The following is an 18,716-nucleotide window of genomic DNA, read 5'->3' on the forward strand; positions in this document are numbered from 1 at the left end:
TATAACGGTGGATATGGACATAATGAGGAACTTACAATGGGCTTGTGATGAACAAACAAATCTCAGTTAATCAGAATCCAACTACCAGAAATTCTTAATTAATAGGAATTTTCCCCAGGAATTTTCTAGATATCATAAGGGCTGATATGATATTTATATACACATGTGGTATAGCTTTGATCAACCAGAAACTCCTATTAATGGGGAGACTTGTTGTTCTGTACTCCAAGGACAGAGGTAAATGATAAGCTTCCCAGCTGTGCCCTAGCCCTGGAGCATATCATCTCAATCACCCCCTTCATCTGTGTCTCCAAGTCTAAGCAAAGCTCACTGATGTTGAGGCTTGCAAGATTCTCAGTCAGCAAAGAAACACTCGGTGATGGTCACTAGCCCAGCAATCAGAGAAAGCAGGAAAGTTGACTCACACATTTTTAGATACTTATACTCTGCCTTCCAGAATGATTGCATTGCCTTATCACCCCTACTGCTATAGCATGGAAGACATGTACTTCCCCCGCCCCCCCACCATATCTAGCACTGGGTGTGGTAAAATGAATCAGGCTTCAAGCAATATTTCTTGAATTGAATTTCCTACCTTGTTTTTAACAGCTCTGGGAGTCATAGCCTGTTGGAACTGGAAGGGACCATCATGTTCAACACATTCATTTTACAGTTTAGGAAATGGAGGTGCAGACAGATTAAGTGACTTTTTGATGTCATACAACTTGGGGTTAGAACCCAGGTCTCCTGCCTCAAGGCTTCTGTACTCAGTTTTGTAAAACTCTAGGGTGTCTCCAGTCATTCCATGGATTCTCATGAGGTTCCCTAATGAAAATTAATTGGAATTTGGGTTGATTTTTTAAATAAAGCCCCCAAACCTCATCATAAATAGTCAAGCAAATAATGAGATACTACAGTTTTAAAAAATGGGGGAAGGGAACTGTTGGTTGAGCGGGACCATTTCCTTTTTGAGACCAAGCTTCTATCATCTAAAATAAACAAGAGTTTTGCTGTTTCAAAGTAATGATCTTGAATGAGTTTTTTCTCTTTATTTTCCTAGAGAGGATTTGCTTCTAAATAGTCACAAAGCCAGTCTAGAGTGAAGTAACGACCAGAGAGTCAGGCCATCATTTTTAATAAGCCAAAGATAAAATCCGTAAATACAGAATACTGATGTCTGCTACTAATTCGTAGGATAAATATCTTTGCATTTTAGGGAACAAGTTTATTTAAGGCTGCCAGTGGGTGATGAAATCACCTAACATTGAAAGCTTTTACTACAAGTACAGAGTCCCACTCACTTAGGCTGGACTTAAGAGAAACCATGCCTGCAGTGAGCATCTTTAAGAAATCCAGCCATAGGTTTTGCTTTTGGGACACTCTTCTGCAATTCTGGGGTACATTTTTCTTCAAAATGTTTATTAGTAGGGTAGTCCAATATATGTTAAGTAATGGCATTAAATCACCATGTCATTAGGATAAGAACTGGAGACGACTGGACATCATGATTGGTGAGGTAACAGAAAGGGTCCCTGAAAAGGATGGATGAGGCAGTCAATCGATAGAGAGAAACTTGGAATGGCTGGAGATGGGGAAAGAAAGGGAACATCTAGTAAGATACAGTAAGAGATGCAGGAAAGCCAGTGGGTATGCTTGGCTATGTATTCATCTACATCTGGAAGCATGCCCATTAGGAGACTGGCGAGCAGGGAAAGCAAAGGGGAATGGGAACTCTTTTTTACATATGGCACTTACCATGTGCCTAGGAGAAGAAGATGGAAAGGCAAAGGTCTTAGAAACACTTTGATCTTACATTTTATGATTAATTTATTCATATGCAAAAATAAGCTGTAGGCTTTTCTAATTCCTTTTATTCTACCAGCACATGTGTACCTAGTCTTTGTTATATTATTTTACATTTGTTGAGATGCTGCTCTCTAACTTGACTCATATTGCTAAGGGCTATTACAAATTTTAAAAAGGAAAGAAAGAAAGAGAGCTTTTGTTTCTTTTGATAGTGCCTAGTACAGTACGCTGAATATAAGCCCTTGTGTGATGTTAACGTCAGAACAGTTGACTGGCCCATGTCTGGAAAGTTTTCCATGTAAATTACAACACTTATTCCAGAGGTCTGATCCCCTTGCCTTCCTTCTTCATGAGTTGCCTCTTGATTATGCAGTGATTCCTTAGGTAGCTAAGCAATTATTTATCTACTCCAAGAGGTCTCGTTCTGTAAGGCCCTTGCTTCTCTGTCATGGGGGTATGGCCTCAGATCGCCCTTTGGAATCCAGATAGTAACACCTGCCAAATCCCTTACCTGTCTTTGTCTTTTGAAGCTTCTGAAAGACTTCTTACTCAGGCCACCTGTAGACACAGGCTGTTAAATAAATGGCATCCTGCTTTGGTTCAAGGGCTTTCCAGTGTAGCTGTACTGCCTCCTATCTTGCACTCAGCCCACTGTATAATTTGAATGTCATGGGGGGATATAGACCTAAGTGTGAAATATAGAACCACTACTACGTGGTGGTGGAAGAATTTGTAACCCTCAGCTTATAATCATGCCTCTGAAAGCAGGTCTTCAGAAGAACTTTGGAATTCTAAGTATAGAAAATCTTAGACAAACTCTAGTGTTGAAAAGGATTTGACAAGACATAGTGCTAGGGTTGTGGCGGTGGGTGTGGAAAGAAGGAGGAGAAATCTGAGTAATTTACTTCCCTATGCTGCCCCTCCAGATCTATATTTATCCTATGTCCAGAGACCATCTTCTTTTTTGGAGTTTGGATAGTGTAAAAGAGAATATCTATAGAATAAAGTGAAAGATATGAGAGTATCAGGAAGATTCTCTGGAGTAGACTGTACCCACATTTGAGAGATAGGAGTCATATAAAAATCTTCCAAAAGAGTGAAGAGAGCATCACCCTGCATCCCAATTCTACCAGATATTCAATTAGCCTTCCACAGCACTTACGCTAGTGAGGAAGAGATTGCATTACTGTGCAAAAGCACCCTCCTCAACCCTGCCTCACCAAGCAAATATCATGATAGGTGATTGGAAGAGCTACATTTACACTGAATGAGACTAGAATGTGCATAAAAACCTACTCCCCAGAAATAAACTGGACATTTTGACAGGGTCATTTACGTTTCTATGCCATGAGAGATACGGGTGAATAGGAGCAGGGTCACCCCTAACATTTTTGAAGCCCATGGCAAGAGTACAAAGGGAGGACCACATACCATATATCAAATGTTACAAAGATCAAAACCAAGGTATGCCTTGCCCTGGCCTGTGTATCCACCTGTCAACCTAAATAAAGAGGTAAACTGAGGCAATCTTGAATTATTAGAAATTGAGTTTATTTGAGAATAGCAGAGGAATAGAATTTTGGGAAATGCAAACTGTAGCAAGCTATAGGGGAGTCCATTGAGGGTTTGGGAGGGCTGTATTTATGGGCAAGGAGAGCAAAGAGGAGGAAGTCCAGCCAGAGTCCAAGCAGTAAGTTCATTGGCTTGAGGATGGGGAGAGAATTCTTGGCGAATGCTCATTGGTCAAGAGATAAATTCTGGTTTTCTGTAAGTCAGGCATTTATGGGAAATCAGTCTCTCAGTTCTTAAATTTCATTTTCCTGAGGGCGCATGAGTGAGAGTCTCCATTTCATATCCTCTGGTTCCATTTTAGATTGAAATCTTTACACACACCCAAGACCCTGTAGCCAACTCCCTTGAAATAGACCAGGAAGGTAAAGGAATCAGACTCTCTCCCAGGCCAGCCCTATTACCTGTGAGATTCAGATACCCTGCTGGGGCAGGGCAAGGTGGGGTGGGGTGGAAGCTGGGACCAGTGCTCAGAACTCCTGGGTGGTGACTGTATCCACCTGAAGCTGGGATGGGGTGGACCCATCAAGGCCTCCAAGAAGCCAAGGATGATAACTTCCCCACACCTACAGCTCACTATTCTGCCTTGAGGTTGTCTTCCACACCTGCATCATTCAAGTAGTGCAGAGGGAGGGAGTTTAGTTATCTGGAGAAACTTATCTGCCAAGACCCTTCACTTAGAGTGATTTTGGGAGACCCATTTTAAACACAATTAGCCATTTTTCTCTTGTTTCCTATGGCATGAATTATCATTTTATCTTTTGCTCATTTCCCCTACCCTTGCCACCCCCCACTTTGACCCCTCTGTGCCTTTGTGCTCTGATCTGGGGAGACCAGTTTGGATTATGTGTCCCTTTCCCTTTTCTCTGTGATGCTCAACTAGCTACTCACCTTTCAAGAAACTCTTAAGACCACAAAGAAAAACAAAAGTCTTTGTGTTTTAGTGTTTATGGTATGAGGAGTCCTCTAAAGCATGGAGATCAAGGCGGTGGCCCCTCTCACCTGGGTTTAAGGGTGATACTGGGTAGGAGGGAGGAGCAAGCCCCTTGAAGCACTTCTGCTCAAGTCTAGTGGCCCAGAAAAGCTAAGCAACCATCTCAAATACTTATCCTATCGGCATTTATGCTTTCCCAGAGCCAGCGCCATTTTATGCTGCGTTTTCCGGGAATTAATGGAGAGAAGGGAGAAAAGGGGAGCTGTACCTTCCAGACTTTGCTAGTTATAGTCACATTAATTGCTAGCAAGGGAAGGAGGAAATGGGCAACAGCCAGGGTAGTTTTTGGTAAAATAATGGAGATTGTGGTTCTTTACCTGAGAAGAAATGCACACAGATGGGAATGCTAGCTGTACTAACATATCACTCTGAGAGAGTACCCCTCAGAATTTATGCCTACTCTTGTGGGCCCATTGCATAGTTAGATTGATTTGGCACCATAAGTAAATGAACCTGTTCATCATAAATAAGCTCTTCACCAAAGGGTAGCTTTAAGGGGCATATTTTCAATTCTGTGTGTTAATGGAATACGGATTCTCGTCAACTGGAGAAAATATCCATGAAATGCTTGTGCTTTAACAATGCGTGTTGTAAACAAAGCTGCTATAGGCCTTATCAGGATGCTTCTCTCTTATAACCTCTGGTTAAATCTACTCCAAATGAAAAACTCAGTCAGATGCAAGGCTGATTAATGCAGTGATTAACAACATTTGGAGTCAGACTCCTTGGGTTCAAATTCTGGCTCCATCAATTATTAGCTGTATGACCTTTAAGTCTCAATTTTCGCATCTGTAAAATGGAGAGAATATTCCCATCTACCTTATAGGGCTAATAAGAGGATTAACTCACAGGAGATATATTAACACATATACATCCACATACATGGATTACAATAGTGTCTGGAACATTGTAAGCACTTAATACATATTTGTTATTAAGAATGCCCAGTTATCAGATGTAGCTCAAGGTTTTAGTACCTTTATTTTAAGTGACGCTGAAAAATCTAGTTAGTTCTAAGATAGTCCTTGAGCTTATCAATAAAAGTGTGTCAATGTTACATTGGAGAAAAAAGGTCATCTAACATGTTCAACTTATATGACTGTAACCTGAGCATAGCTCAAGTCTTAGACTCTGTTCTCATGATATGACCTTAAATTGAACTGATATTTTGGAAAATCCATGAGGACACTGTTCTTGAGCAACAATCCCCAAATAACTAATTTCCACAAGCACAAAAACTTATCACTCATGAGCAAATAGCTATAGTTACCAGTTATTGAGTGCCTACTGGGTGCCAAGCACTGTGCCAGGTGCTCTCCACTTATTATCTTATTTGATCCTCACAGCACATGAGGGTCACATGAAAGGAAGGTAGTGAAGCAGTCTTTTAAGATGAGAAAATTGAGCTTCAAAGTAATTGTCAGTTTCCTCAATATCACACAATAGAGAAGTAGTGGAGCTGGGATTTGGAGTCGTGTCTGTTTAATTCCCAAGCTTGTGTTTATTCAACTATACCACAAACAAAATATTCCAAGAAGAAGGGGTGCTAACCCAAACTGTCTTATGGACTGGTAAGTCAGCTAAATGTTCTACAAGGAACATTGAGAAGAAGGGCTGGGACAAAGGGGGAGCAAAAAGGAGAGAGCAACTGGACAGTACCATTATGTGTTGAGTGGAGGGTGAGGCAAGGAGCAGGGATAAGGCTATAAGAGTTTTAATTCACTCGACCTAGGTCTAGCCATTGGCAACAGTGCTCTAGTGGCCCTAATTGCTATATATATTTTGGAGTGAGCACTGTTTCCTTTGTGGCACAGCCTTAGACTTTAGAAGGGCCCCTAATCGTGTTCATCTTGCTTAAATTGTTATCTTTAGAAACCTGACTTACTAACTTGGATGCTTCATTTCTTAAAATGACCGTCTTTGTTGTGGCAGTCAGGGTTCTCAAATGACAGGAACTTAAGAAATTGATCTGCTTCAGGATTCTGTCCTTAAGTAGTGTTACTTTCACATCCATGATGAGGTGATTTTAGCCTGACATATTTCCAAGGGAAATCATACGTTTTGTATTTTTCCTGAGGGTAGCACATTGAAACATACTGGTTTGGGCCACACTAAGTTTGCACATGCTATAATTCAAGCAGGGGCTATGCTGAGATTTACCTTTGAATTATCTATAGAAAAAATAAAAACATGGTAAAGACTAAAGGGGGATGTTTAAATCTCTTTAAGGAGACAACCTTTTAGATATCCAATGGACAGGCAAATTATGAAATATTCTTATCTATTCATGAAAATAAATCTATGAGGATATTTACTTGTCAACAGATAGGATTAACTTGGAGTATTTGTATATTCTTGAAAACAATCTTAAAACTATTCTAGATCTGACTTTTTAGTAATCCAGAACGGCCTTACCTTCGTATAGCCTCAACTAGTGAGATTTTCTTTCCTCCAATTTCCTCTCTCCTTGTAGTAATGAGTCTTTTCTAATGCTGACTCTCTCTCTAGTCTAGTTAAGCTCATTTCTCTGGTACTGTCCTTAGGCATGCAGAACAGTTGGTCAGTGCCCTCTTTACGATAACTCTTTATACTTGAGGATGGTGATTAAACTGCCTCTTGGCTCTCTTTCACCAGGTTATACAACCCCAGCTCATTTAGCCTTTCCTCGTAGGCCCTATTTTCTAATGCTTTAATCATGTTTTTTTGCTCTTCTCTAGACCTTCTCCAATTGCTTTGCAATTGTTTTAAAATGTAACCTGATGAGCAGGCCTAATGTAGAGTTTGACATGGGCTAAATATTTAATAAATGACTTGGAAATTAAGGGAGGTGGTTCAGTATAGGGGCAAGAGCACTGGACTAGAAGTCAGAAGACCTGAGTTTTGTCCTTTCTTTGTCACTTACTAGGATTGAACAGAGAGCCACGTTTGGACAAATCATTAAATGTCTCTAAGCATCAATTTATTATTTATAAATTTGGGGTAAACACATCTGCCCTGCCTGCCTCCCATAATGAGGCTTAAATGAGATAGTCTATGTGAAAACACGTTGTCTAGCATCAAAGCACTATACAAACACTATGTGTCAGGTACTTTTCTAAATGCTTTGTATATATCAACTCATTAAGGTACAGTTATCATCCCCATTTTACAACCTGGAAATGGAGACACAGAGAGTTAAGTAACTTGCCCCAGATCACACAGCTAGTGAGTGACAGAATCCATGCAGACTGGCTCCAGAGTCCATGCTCTAAAACTCTATACTATATGCTCCCTCTCCAAATAAATATTTAACGTCTAATGGGGCCATATCATTTTATGCGGTCTGACCTTCAAAAGCAGTCCACAGGTATATGCTACTGGGATGGAGGATCTATTCAGTCATGGGTAGATAACTCTATGAGAGGCAACCTTTTCAAAAGTTAATGTTTAGATTGGTCATTGAATTAAGGCAGCTGTCCACCAATGGGGGCACCTCATGAACACAATACATTAATAGGAATGCTATATCAGGTCAGATGAGTGGTTATTCATCCTAGTACATCTAAATCTGCCTATACAAAGTAGCCTTAATTCTTAGATTCAAGATCTACAGTTTCTAAATATTCTCTATGAACCCTGACAACACTTCATGGTTTCATCTATCTCTAGCTCTGTCCTTTTCTATGTTAATTCTTATAGCCGTAAATTTGGAATATTTTCCTTACAGATTAACTGTTAAGGAGAGACATTAAAGACAGATTAGTACCTAATTGCATCTTTTTTTCGGCTGTAGTGTGAAAGGTTGAAAGAGATCAAAAAGAGCTTTGGAAAGAAATGTTGGAAGAATTTTGGTTTACCCCATACGTGTCTGAACACTCACAGGGAAAATTAGAACCTATATCATGAAATGGGGAGGATATGCTATATAATACCATATTGAAGACCTGCTTATATTTGAAAAATTGCACCATATTGAGGTCTTTTCATTAACACCCATTGGATATAGAGTACAATATGAACTTACTTTATGCCAAAATCTGATCTATAGGAAATAGTATAATAGTGGTATACCAGGCTTTTCTACCTCAGCTAGTGGTGTGAAGTGTCATTTTGTGGGAGACTGTAAAAGTTTCCCTGCATGAAAATAACCACAAACAAATTTGAAAACACCTTTGGAGGATGGGGACATCTTTTAGGAGAACTTGATACTGATTGAGTTATAAATGTTATCATTCTAACCAGGACCTATATAGTGAATTATAAGTTTGTCAAAAGAATGGTTAGGAACCAATGAGAAAAGTGGTATTTCTTTTTTTTTTTAAAGATTTTATTTTTTTCCTTTTTCTTGCAAAGCCCCGCCGGTACATAGTTGTATATTCTTCATTGTGGGTCCTTCTAGTTGTGGCATGTGGGACGCTGCCTCAGTGTGGTTTGACGAGCAGTGCCATGTCCACGCCCAGGATTCGAACCACCGAAACACTGGGCCGCCTGCAGTGGAGCGCACGAACTTAACCACTCGGCCACAGGGCCAGCCCCGAAAAGTGGTATTTCTGTACTTAGCATTTAATTTATTTAACAAAATGTTTTCTCTAAAGAAATATCATGTTGAATTTGTTGCTTAATTTAAAAAATTTGTTTAATGAGAAATATATATTTATATATAAAAATAAATTATGGCAAATTCATGAAATCATCAGAAGAGGCTTGAGCAGAGAGCTACATCTTAAACCTTTGAGAAAATGTATACTTTAATAATCATATCATGTGACCGTAGGTACTATTTGGCCTCTTGATGGAAGCATAGCATCGCAGTGGAACTTACTGAAATGTTCTTATTCTATATTCATCCATCCACCCATTCATCTATCCATCCACTCATCCATCCAACACCAGGTGCCAGATACTCTGTTGGATGCCAGAGATACAACAGTAAACAAGACAACATGGTCCCTACGTCATAGTACTTATGGCCTAGTAGAAATTCTTTAAATGGTAGAGAAAACCATCATGAACTGATAGTGTTATGACAATTTTTTGAAATAGGGAAAAAGAATAAGTGAAATTAACACTTTAGCTCTACCTGGACATTGCAAAAACTTTTCTTTGAACAATGTTCCATGAAAAATTGTACAGAAAGTATTTTGAGGGGTACTGTGAATGTGCATGTAGAAGAAAGGAAGATAGAAAGTGAGATGAAAAGAGAGAACAGGGTTTTTGAATGATGTTAATTTAGTTTTCCTGAAACTGTTTACTAATAATCACTATTCTTTTCTATAGCATTTATGCCATTCAAAACAATTACACCAACCAACCATATGAAGTAGAACAAATTTTTCTTTCCCCATTATGTAGCTGAAAAAAACTGAGGCATGGATATTTGACGTGCCCAGGATCCTATGGCTGTATAGAAATCAGAGCTCTACCCACTGCTTTTTTATTATATCATGCTGAAAAATCCCAGCCTCCAGTAGAAGGTCCTATAAAACCCAAAAGACTTAACAGTATGTAAGATATTCAAGAAGCCAAAGTAACTGATACAAAAGAAGGAAAACAAAGTATGACAAGGAGGATGTTCCTCTGCTTTAGGCTATTAAGTAGGTCACCCACTAAAAGGCTATTTTGGTATAAAATTTTAGAGGGCATGTAGTACATGCACCAACGTCACTGACCTGATTCTTCACTTTCAAGATCTAAGAAAATCAAAGGCAGGTTTTTTAAAAAAAAAATTTTGGAAGGGAGGAGTGGATCATTTGGGTAGCTCAAGAGAATGTTAGTTGGAAAATTTGATGTAGCCAGTCTAGTGCTCTAGATTTTCTGTGAGGTGTGATTCCCTAGAGGTGATGCTGTTCTTTTAAGAAGGGGACAGCTTTGTATCCCTACGATGCAGAGTCAGCAATTTTTTTCTTTTTCTTTCTCTCTCTCTCTCTCTTTCTTTCTTTCCTTTCTCTCTCTCTTGCTCTCTCTCTCTCTTTCTCTTTCTTTTTCTCTCTCTTTCCTTCTTTCCCTTTCTTCCTACCTTTCTTCCTCCCTCCCTCCCCTTATCTCTCATCCTCTCCCCTCTCTTCCCTTCCCTATTCTTACCTACTTTTTTTTTTTTTTGCATTTTCTTCTTATGGGCGTGTATCTGACAAATTGTTAATATTTAATTTGCTATAAAACAGCTCTCCCAGGCAACGGCTGCTCGCTATAATTTCAATCTCTGAAGCTGTTTTGGCCCCCAGGTACACTGGATCGAATTAGAATGGAAATGTTTCCCTTACAGTTTTGTTTATGGCAGCATAGGCACTTGGTTCTTAACTGGCAAATTGAAACTTCTGAGGAAAATAATAAACTTTCACCATATTTCAATTAGACTCTTTCCTCCAAACAGAGTATCTATCTGGCTTAGGGTGAAACATTTCTTCTAAAATTTTTTAGTCTTAAATTTAAACATCCAAGATTAATAATGAATACATTTTGGCCCATGGAATTGTACTTTACCCTTAGTCTAATTCTTTTTCACTTTGTTCACATTTTAAAAACCAAGAACATTTTTTTCTCATATGCCTTCTTACTTAAAAAATGGTCTTAAATTGCATACACACATCCCTGCCCCTTTCTCTCTGAAACCTGAGGGATATTCTGCAAAAATATCCACAAATTCAAACCTAGTGGATACTGCCCCTACACTCTGCAATTAGGCCCCTGAAACAAAAACCCTACCTTTCTTCCCTGCCTAATGCCTTGTCTGTTCTCTGCTGGAGGAAGGTATGGGAAAGGAAGGGGATTACTCTGAAACAGTCAGCTATCTGTGAAACAGAGGTGTGGAAGGATGTATTTATCTGATAGGTAGCATTAAATTGCAGAGACTTCCAGATTAATCATGGTATGCAATTTTCAACAGCTTAGATTTTCTTTTTCTTTCTTTTTCTGCAGCCACTGAGGAGGGAGAAAGGATTAGAGAGACTATCAAAAACTGTTGGCATATTTCGTCAGTTGGCTACTTAATTTATTAGCAGATGTGGGAACTGCCTCAGGTTGACGATTTAACATGTTGGCTGGGGGTGGAATAAATCTCAAATGTACCTGTTCCAAAATTGTGTTAATCCTTTCAACTTCGCAGTCAATCAAGTATCGTTTTTCTTGCCTCCTGTCCATTTCTTCAATGATGCGCCTAAATTCTTGGACATCCTTTATGTTTCCCACAGACCTTGCTGTCACTTGCCAGTTGTTTTGCACTGCTGCTTCCATAATCGCTTGGAGGATGGAAAATCCTGAAAGAATGAAAAACAGCTACAATGATTTTTTTTCTTTTTAAAATCTTTCTGAATGTATTAAAGGTTCTGCTGAGTTTTTACTCAGAGTCCATTGGGTCCCTTTCAACCTTATCCATCGTGGAGAGCAGGCTTACTCATAACCTCAGCCTTAACCCCCAGACAGTTGGCACCTCTATCTTGTGTAAGGAAAGAAGATTCTACAACTTGTGGGCACCAGGCTAGGTGTTTATCAAGCCTGTACTTAAGCAATCACAGCTGAATTATAGTACCTAGTTGTTTTCATTGACATGCATTATCAAAATATCTACGGAAAGAATGCCAAAAGCTTCTTCCCTATTTCTAGCCTCAATCTTTCCTACTGCTGTTGAAACTCATTTCTTTCATCTTCCACAGAAACGTTCTTCAGAATTGGAGATAGCTTCAATAGAGATAGAACCTCATTATAATATGGCTGATCCTTACATGGATATGGCTATCCAACAAGGTAAATTATGTCTCCCAGGTAAAACAACTCTAAGAAAACCTGACAAAGATAGTCTATAACAAAGATATCACACTGGTCCTTTTGATCACAGCATTATGAAAAAGTTCAATTATATTAAGTCTTCCTGAGTTCTTCCCCTTTCTCAATGAAGGTTACCAGGAATTCTTGGTACATTTTTAGTTAACTTACATCAGACCATTATTAACTACTAACACCCTGGATCTATGCTGAATGAGAAAGAGAAAAGATCTCATGCTTGAGTTTTAGATGACCTTTTTGGAGTCAGGGTTTGATAAGTTGGAAAGAGCAGTATATCTTAAAGTATGAACCACAGAAAAGCACAGGGTTTTCTACGTACTGTCCTTTAAAGTATTTGTGTCTCTAATATTATGTTACGTCTATGTTTTTGCTTCTGGTATGAATCCACAATCTGAGTAAAATTTCATCAAGTATAGACATCATTTTATTGGGGATATGGTCATAAGAAGCTCCCATCTTCCCATAAATTTAAATAGCTTTCCATTTATATTTAGGTAATGATTAATGAAAGTGGGTGATGGAGATGATTCGCAATGCCAAAATGATCTGTGGCATAACAATTCAGCCACTGGAAGAGCAGGGAATGGAGGAAGATTGTGCTGCCCTGTGAACACATTCTAGGTTCTGTGCTGTCTTGGGTTCACCCTGGAGGGTAAGTAGGCTACGGTTGGGAATCTTCACTGCACCATAGAAAATGGTATTGACATTTGGAGAGTATGCTTCAGGGAGATGGCAGCAGTGACTCAGCCAGTCATTATGACTCCTTTGTGTGCTTGGTGTATGCAGGAAGATCACAAATGAGACCCAAGAACTTGGTAATTTCCAAATGAGCAATTTCAGCACAAGAGCTCAAAATTACAGATCAGAGTAAATTACCATTGCTTTAAACGTTAATTCTTACTCTTTTTAAACCAACCACGCATATTTATTTCTCAGATTTACATTTTCGTGTGGGTTTTCTGTGTGTTCACTGCCTCAGTGGGAGTTGAGGGCGCATGGTGGGCCAAGGCATGGGATTAAGAAATAAACATAGGAAGAAAGGGATTAAAGTATTTGAAAATTTTTCTTAAGCAGTGTGCAATAAAGACTCATTATTTTGAATCCCACTAATTAAGAATTTATGAAAATTTAGCAAGGACTAGGTTGAATTTTACTGCTGTACTATTTATAAAGAAAGTATTGGCTGAATGATAATGGTAATGAAATTACACAGGGAGTCTTTGATATATGTAAACTAAACTTTTTAAAGACTTTAGTAAAATATAAGTTTTTTGTGTGTCGAGAAAAAATCTGCTCTCTTGTAATCTCTACTCTTTAGTTCTATTCCACTTTTTGGGTTGACAGACAAGTTTAATCCCTTTTCCATGTGATAATCCTTGACACTTTTTAAGATAGTTAGCATATCTCCCCTTATCTTTCTTTTCTTCAGGCTAAAGATGTCCCAATCCTACAACAATTACTTTTATGACATGATGATAGGCTGCCTCACTGTTCTGTCTCTCTCCTATGGATATTTGTCAATATTTTATTGATCCTGATAATTCAGATGTGATGTGACCAGTGTGGATGACAATGGGATTTTCGCTTGCTTTGATATGGGCTGTTATTTTAGCAGCCTAAGATTGCTCATGTTTCTAAATAGCCACGTTATATTGTTAACTAATATCAAGCTTGGATTCAACTAAAGCATGTCAGTTCTCTCCATAAAGCCTTTGCTATGTAACAGCTCACCATCCATGTATTAAGACTCATTCCATTCCAGCCTGCTTTTATCCCAGTTTCTTTAATCCCTCACCTCATCCAGTCTGCACTTCTTCCCTGTTTTTACATTCACTCAAATATGGAGGATGGTCTTGCCCACTTATTCAGTATTCTCATTGTTACCTACTCAAGGCGATTGCACCTGTCTGTCCTTTCTCCTGCTACCTATAGACCTTTCTGGATGACTCTCTTCCCCCATGAAGCTACCCTTACTGACTTCTCATTCATTTCTCTGGGGATGAGTAGATTTAAATTCAAGGTAAATCACTTCCAAGCAATGGAATCACCAATTTGAAGAACTGTATGACAGACATTTAAAAATTCAAAATAAAACTGGATAAATTAATTATAGTACAGACATATAGAATACTGTGCTGCTGTTAAAAGATAGCTTGGACTCTATGTAACAAAAGGAAAGATTTCTGCAACATATTATTACATAGAAAAAAGCTGCAAAATAGCATCTATAGTATAATTCTATTTTTGTAAAAAAATACACGTTTGTATATGTATAGAAAAAATTTGAAAGAATGGGCAGTAGTTATCTCTGAGGTGTAGGATTACCAAGAACTTCTATTTGCACTGTCGTTTATGTAATGTTTGACTATTTTACAAGAAGTAGGCATTATTTTCTGTAAGTACAAAAACAATAAAGATTAAAAAATACAACTCATGCTGTCCTCTAAGAGCATAAGCTCCTGGAAGACATGGATGACAGATGAGTGCTGCTCTGTATGCTGTTTGCTGCCACAAATGAGAGGCCTCTTAAACATCAACTTTATAGATCTTTATATACCTCTGTTCTTTGAACCATGTGAATGTATTACCTACTCAAAAATTAAATAGAAAAAGCACACTGATTTCTTAATGAGCTTGGATCTGGGGCCTCCTGGGCTGTGAGGCTTGCTCACATTTGTGAGCATCACAACTGTGGCTTAACACTGCAGAATCTTTTACCATGCAGAGTTTCTCTGTGTCTGCTTGAACACGTGGCTGTGTCCTCGAGAACCCTGGGGGGAATGGTCATCTCAATTCAGTAAACGTTAGTGAGTAATCCAGAAAAAAAGCATTGATTTCTTTTCATACGTAATTTATTGCAGTTTGACTATTCCCTGTTGCAGCTGACTGAACAGAGGTAAATATAAGTATTAAGGAGAAGAAAAGAGAAAAGTTTGTCTCTGGAGCCAGATCACAAGCAGGCGTCAGTGCTTGTAGGAGGTGAGGTACGTAACAAAGCCTTGGCTTTGTAAAAATATGCCTGCTGTTTTAGTAACTTCAGAATTGTCCTCCACTCTGTGTGAGCTTTAACATGCCCAACTTTGCAATAGTGAAAGCTACTTTTGTTTGAGCAGCAAACTCTCTCATCCTAATCAGACCACTGTTGCTGTTCAACTTCTTTTTCTTCCTCATTTTAAAGACCGGGAGTTACCACATAGGTAACTGGGTGAACGCTAGATTGTCATCTGCATTCAACCAAAATAACATAGGAGCATGACAATAGAGGAGTGGCAAGGTGATTGTGGATGGAGAACTGAGCCAAGGCTATGACCAATCCAATCCTGCTGGACTGGTTGTTGGGCTACTCTTGCTAAACAAAGAGGTCATCTTGGCAAAGGCTAGTGTAGGGATGCTGTGCTCTACCACCCAGATCCCCCTCAGCACCAAAGGACTTATTCCTTCAGCGTCTGGGAAAGTTGCTGGCTGAATAAGGCTACCTTGCTTAAGGTTATACTCCCTTCCCAGGGCAGCCTGCATCCAATGACTGGTTGTTTCGAGGACTAAAGGCACAATCCCTTCAGCCTGAATGGGATAACTCCAAGTGGCCATCCAAACGTCAGAGCTCCCTGAAGGGTAGGCTGAGGCCTTGTTATGACTGCACCACAGCCCATCTTCTCCTGTCCAAACGTATTTCCTTCTTTTCCTCCCACAAGTGTTGATAACGAGAATATTGCCCAATAAACTTTTGCATGCAAATCTCCACTCAGAATCTGCCCCCAATTAATTCAATTTGTGACTAGAAGGTTGGCCTTATGACAGGGATGGCACGAGATACAAAAAGATCTCAAATCTACAGTTGTCAAAATCACTTTCACAAGGGAAGGGAGGCCAGGATGTTATTCAATGGACAAACAAAATGAAAAATTGCTCCATGCTGAACAAATTTAGTATTTGATCTGAAAATGCAGAAGAACAAGAAACAGGATATTGATGTATGGAAGTTGGTAATGAAACACACCCAAAGAAATACAGTTGAGGATAATTTTCTTCTCTCTGCTTTGTATTTTCCACCAGGGGCTAGCACCACTTATTGTTGCTCATGAATCTGTACCAGATCTCGCAGAGCCACACCATCTGTACTTTTGACATGGTTTCCAGCAGTCCCCCAAATATGAGATTCTCTGATAATGACAAATGGGCTAAACATGAGTGTTGACATTTATAGCATTCCATGCCTGGTTGGGATTCTCAGAGAATTTTCAATAAAACCCCAAAAAGGATTGCTGACCCTCTGGAAATGTTCTAGAGAGACAAGTTGATCTTTCCCAGAGGGTAATTCAATATTTGCCCCATTAGCCTGTGCTAGAAACTGCCTTTTCAGTATTTGCAGATTGAAAAAGAGAGGCTCAAACTGGCCCATGAAAATTCTTGTGGTCTGCAGTTTTTAGTCATAGAATCACGGCATCAAAGGCTAGGAGGACCTTTACAGATGACTCAGAACAGAAGGAGAGAATTTTATTTTTATTGATGTCATAATAGTTTATAACATTGTGAAATTTCAGTTGTACATTATTATTTGTCAGTCACCATATAAATGTTCCCCTTTATCCCTTATTCCCACTCCCATCCCCCTTACCCTCTTTCTTCTCTTTGTCCATGTGTTTGCTTATCTTCCACACATGAGTGCAATCATATGGTGCTTGTCTTTTTCTATCTGGCTTATTTTGCTTAACATAATACCCTCAAGGTCCTTCCATGTTGTTGCAAATGGAATGATTTTGTCTTTTTTATGGCTGAGTAGTATTCCACTGTGTATATATACCATATCTTCTTTATTCATTCATCAGTCAGTGGGCACCTGGTTTGCTTCCACTTCTTGGATTGTGAATAATGCTGCAATGAACATAGGGGTGCATACGGCTCTTTGAATCGTTGATTTCAAGTTCTTTGGATAAATACACAGCAGTGGGATAGCCAGGTCATATGTTATTTCTATTTTTAACTTTTTGAGAAGTCTCCATACTGTTTCCCATAGTGGCCGCACCAGGTTGCATTCCCACCAGAAGTGTATGAGGGTTCCCTTTTCTCCACAACCTCTCCAACATTTGTTAGTTTTTGTCTTGCTTATTATAGCCATTCTAATGAGCATAAGGTGATATCTCAATGTAGTTTTGATTTGCATTTCCCTGATGATTAGTGACATTGAATACCTTTTCATGTGCCTATTGGCCCATGCCTATATCTTCTTTGGAAAGATGTCTGTTCATATCCTCTGCCCATTTTTTGATTGGGTTTTTTTTTTGAGGAAGATTAGCCCTGAGCTAACATCCATGCCCATCTTCCTCTACTTTATATGTGGGCTGGCTGCCACAGCATGGCTTGACAAGTGATGCCATGTCCGCACCAGGATCCGAACCAGCGAACCCCGGGCCACTGGAGTGGAAGGTGTGAACTTAACCACTGTGCCACTGGGCCAGCCCCAGGTTGTTTGTTTTTTTGTTGTTGAGTTGTATGAGTTCTTTATATATTTTGGAGATTAACCCCTTGTTGGATATATGATTTTCAAATCATATATCCCCATTATTGAGTTGTCTTTTCGTTTTGTTCCTGGTTTCCTTTGCCTTGCAGAAGCTCTTTAGTCTGATGAAGTCCCATTTGTTTATTTTTTCTTGTTTACTTTTTCTCTGTTTCCTTGCCCAAGTAGACATGGTATTCAAAAAGATCATCCTAAGACCAGTGTCAAAGAGGGTACTGCCTATATTTTCTTCTAGGATTTTTATGGTTTCATGTCTTACCTTCAAGTATTTAATCCATTTTGAGTTAATTTTTGTGTACGGTGAAAGATAATGGTCTACTTTCATTCTTTTGCATGTGGCTGTCCAGTTTTCCAAGACCATTTATTGAAGAGACTTTCCTTTCTCCATTGTATGTTCTTTGCTCCTTTGTTGAAGATTAGCTGTCAATAGATGTGTGGTTTTATTTATTTCTATTTTTAGTTCTGTTTCATTGATCTGTGTGTCTATTTTTGTGCCAGTATCATCCTGTTTTGTAGTATATTGTAAAGTATATTTTGTAGTATATTTTAAAGTCAGGGATTGTGATGCCTCCAGCTTTGTTCTTTTTTCTCAGTATTGCTTTAGCTATTTGGGGTCTTTTGTTGCTCCATATGAATTTTAGGATCCTTTGTTCTATTTCCATGAAGAATGTCATTGGGATTTTGTTTGGGATTGCACTGAATATGTAGATTGCTTTAGGTAGTAAAGACATTTTAATTATGTTTATTCTTCCAATCCATGTGCATGTAATATCTTTCCATTTTTTATGTCTTCTTTGATTTCTTTCAATAATGTCTTATAGTTTTCATTGCATAGGCCTTTCCCCTCCTTTGTTAAATTTATTCCTAGATATTTTATTATTTTCATTGTGACTGTAAATGGGATTGTATTCTTGAGTTCTTTTTCTGTTAGTTTGTTATTAGAGCACAGAAATGCAGCCGACTTTTGTAAGCTGATTTTGCACCCTGCAACTTTGCTGTAGTTCTTGATTATTTCTAATAGTTTTCTGATGGATTCTTTAGGGTTTTCTATACATAAAACCATGTCTTCTGCAA

At 38.8% G+C, this 18,716-nt stretch overlaps 1 protein-coding gene across 1 annotated transcript in view; it reads right to left on the reverse strand.

Moving 5' to 3' along the window:
• Positions 1-18,716, reverse strand: part of GRIA3 (glutamate ionotropic receptor AMPA type subunit 3) — a 271,547-nt gene that overhangs the window by 127,078 nt on the left and 125,753 nt on the right. The window contains exon 4 of the mRNA XM_046673901.1: positions 11,414-11,601. Within this exon, the coding sequence (XP_046529857.1) occupies positions 11,414-11,601 (188 nt within the window). The remainder of the gene's footprint in view (positions 1-11,413; positions 11,602-18,716) is intronic.

This window comes from Equus quagga, chromosome 10, assembly GCF_021613505.1.
Source record: "Equus quagga isolate Etosha38 chromosome 10, UCLA_HA_Equagga_1.0, whole genome shotgun sequence".
Lineage (NCBI taxonomy): Eukaryota > Metazoa > Chordata > Mammalia > Perissodactyla > Equidae > Equus > Equus quagga.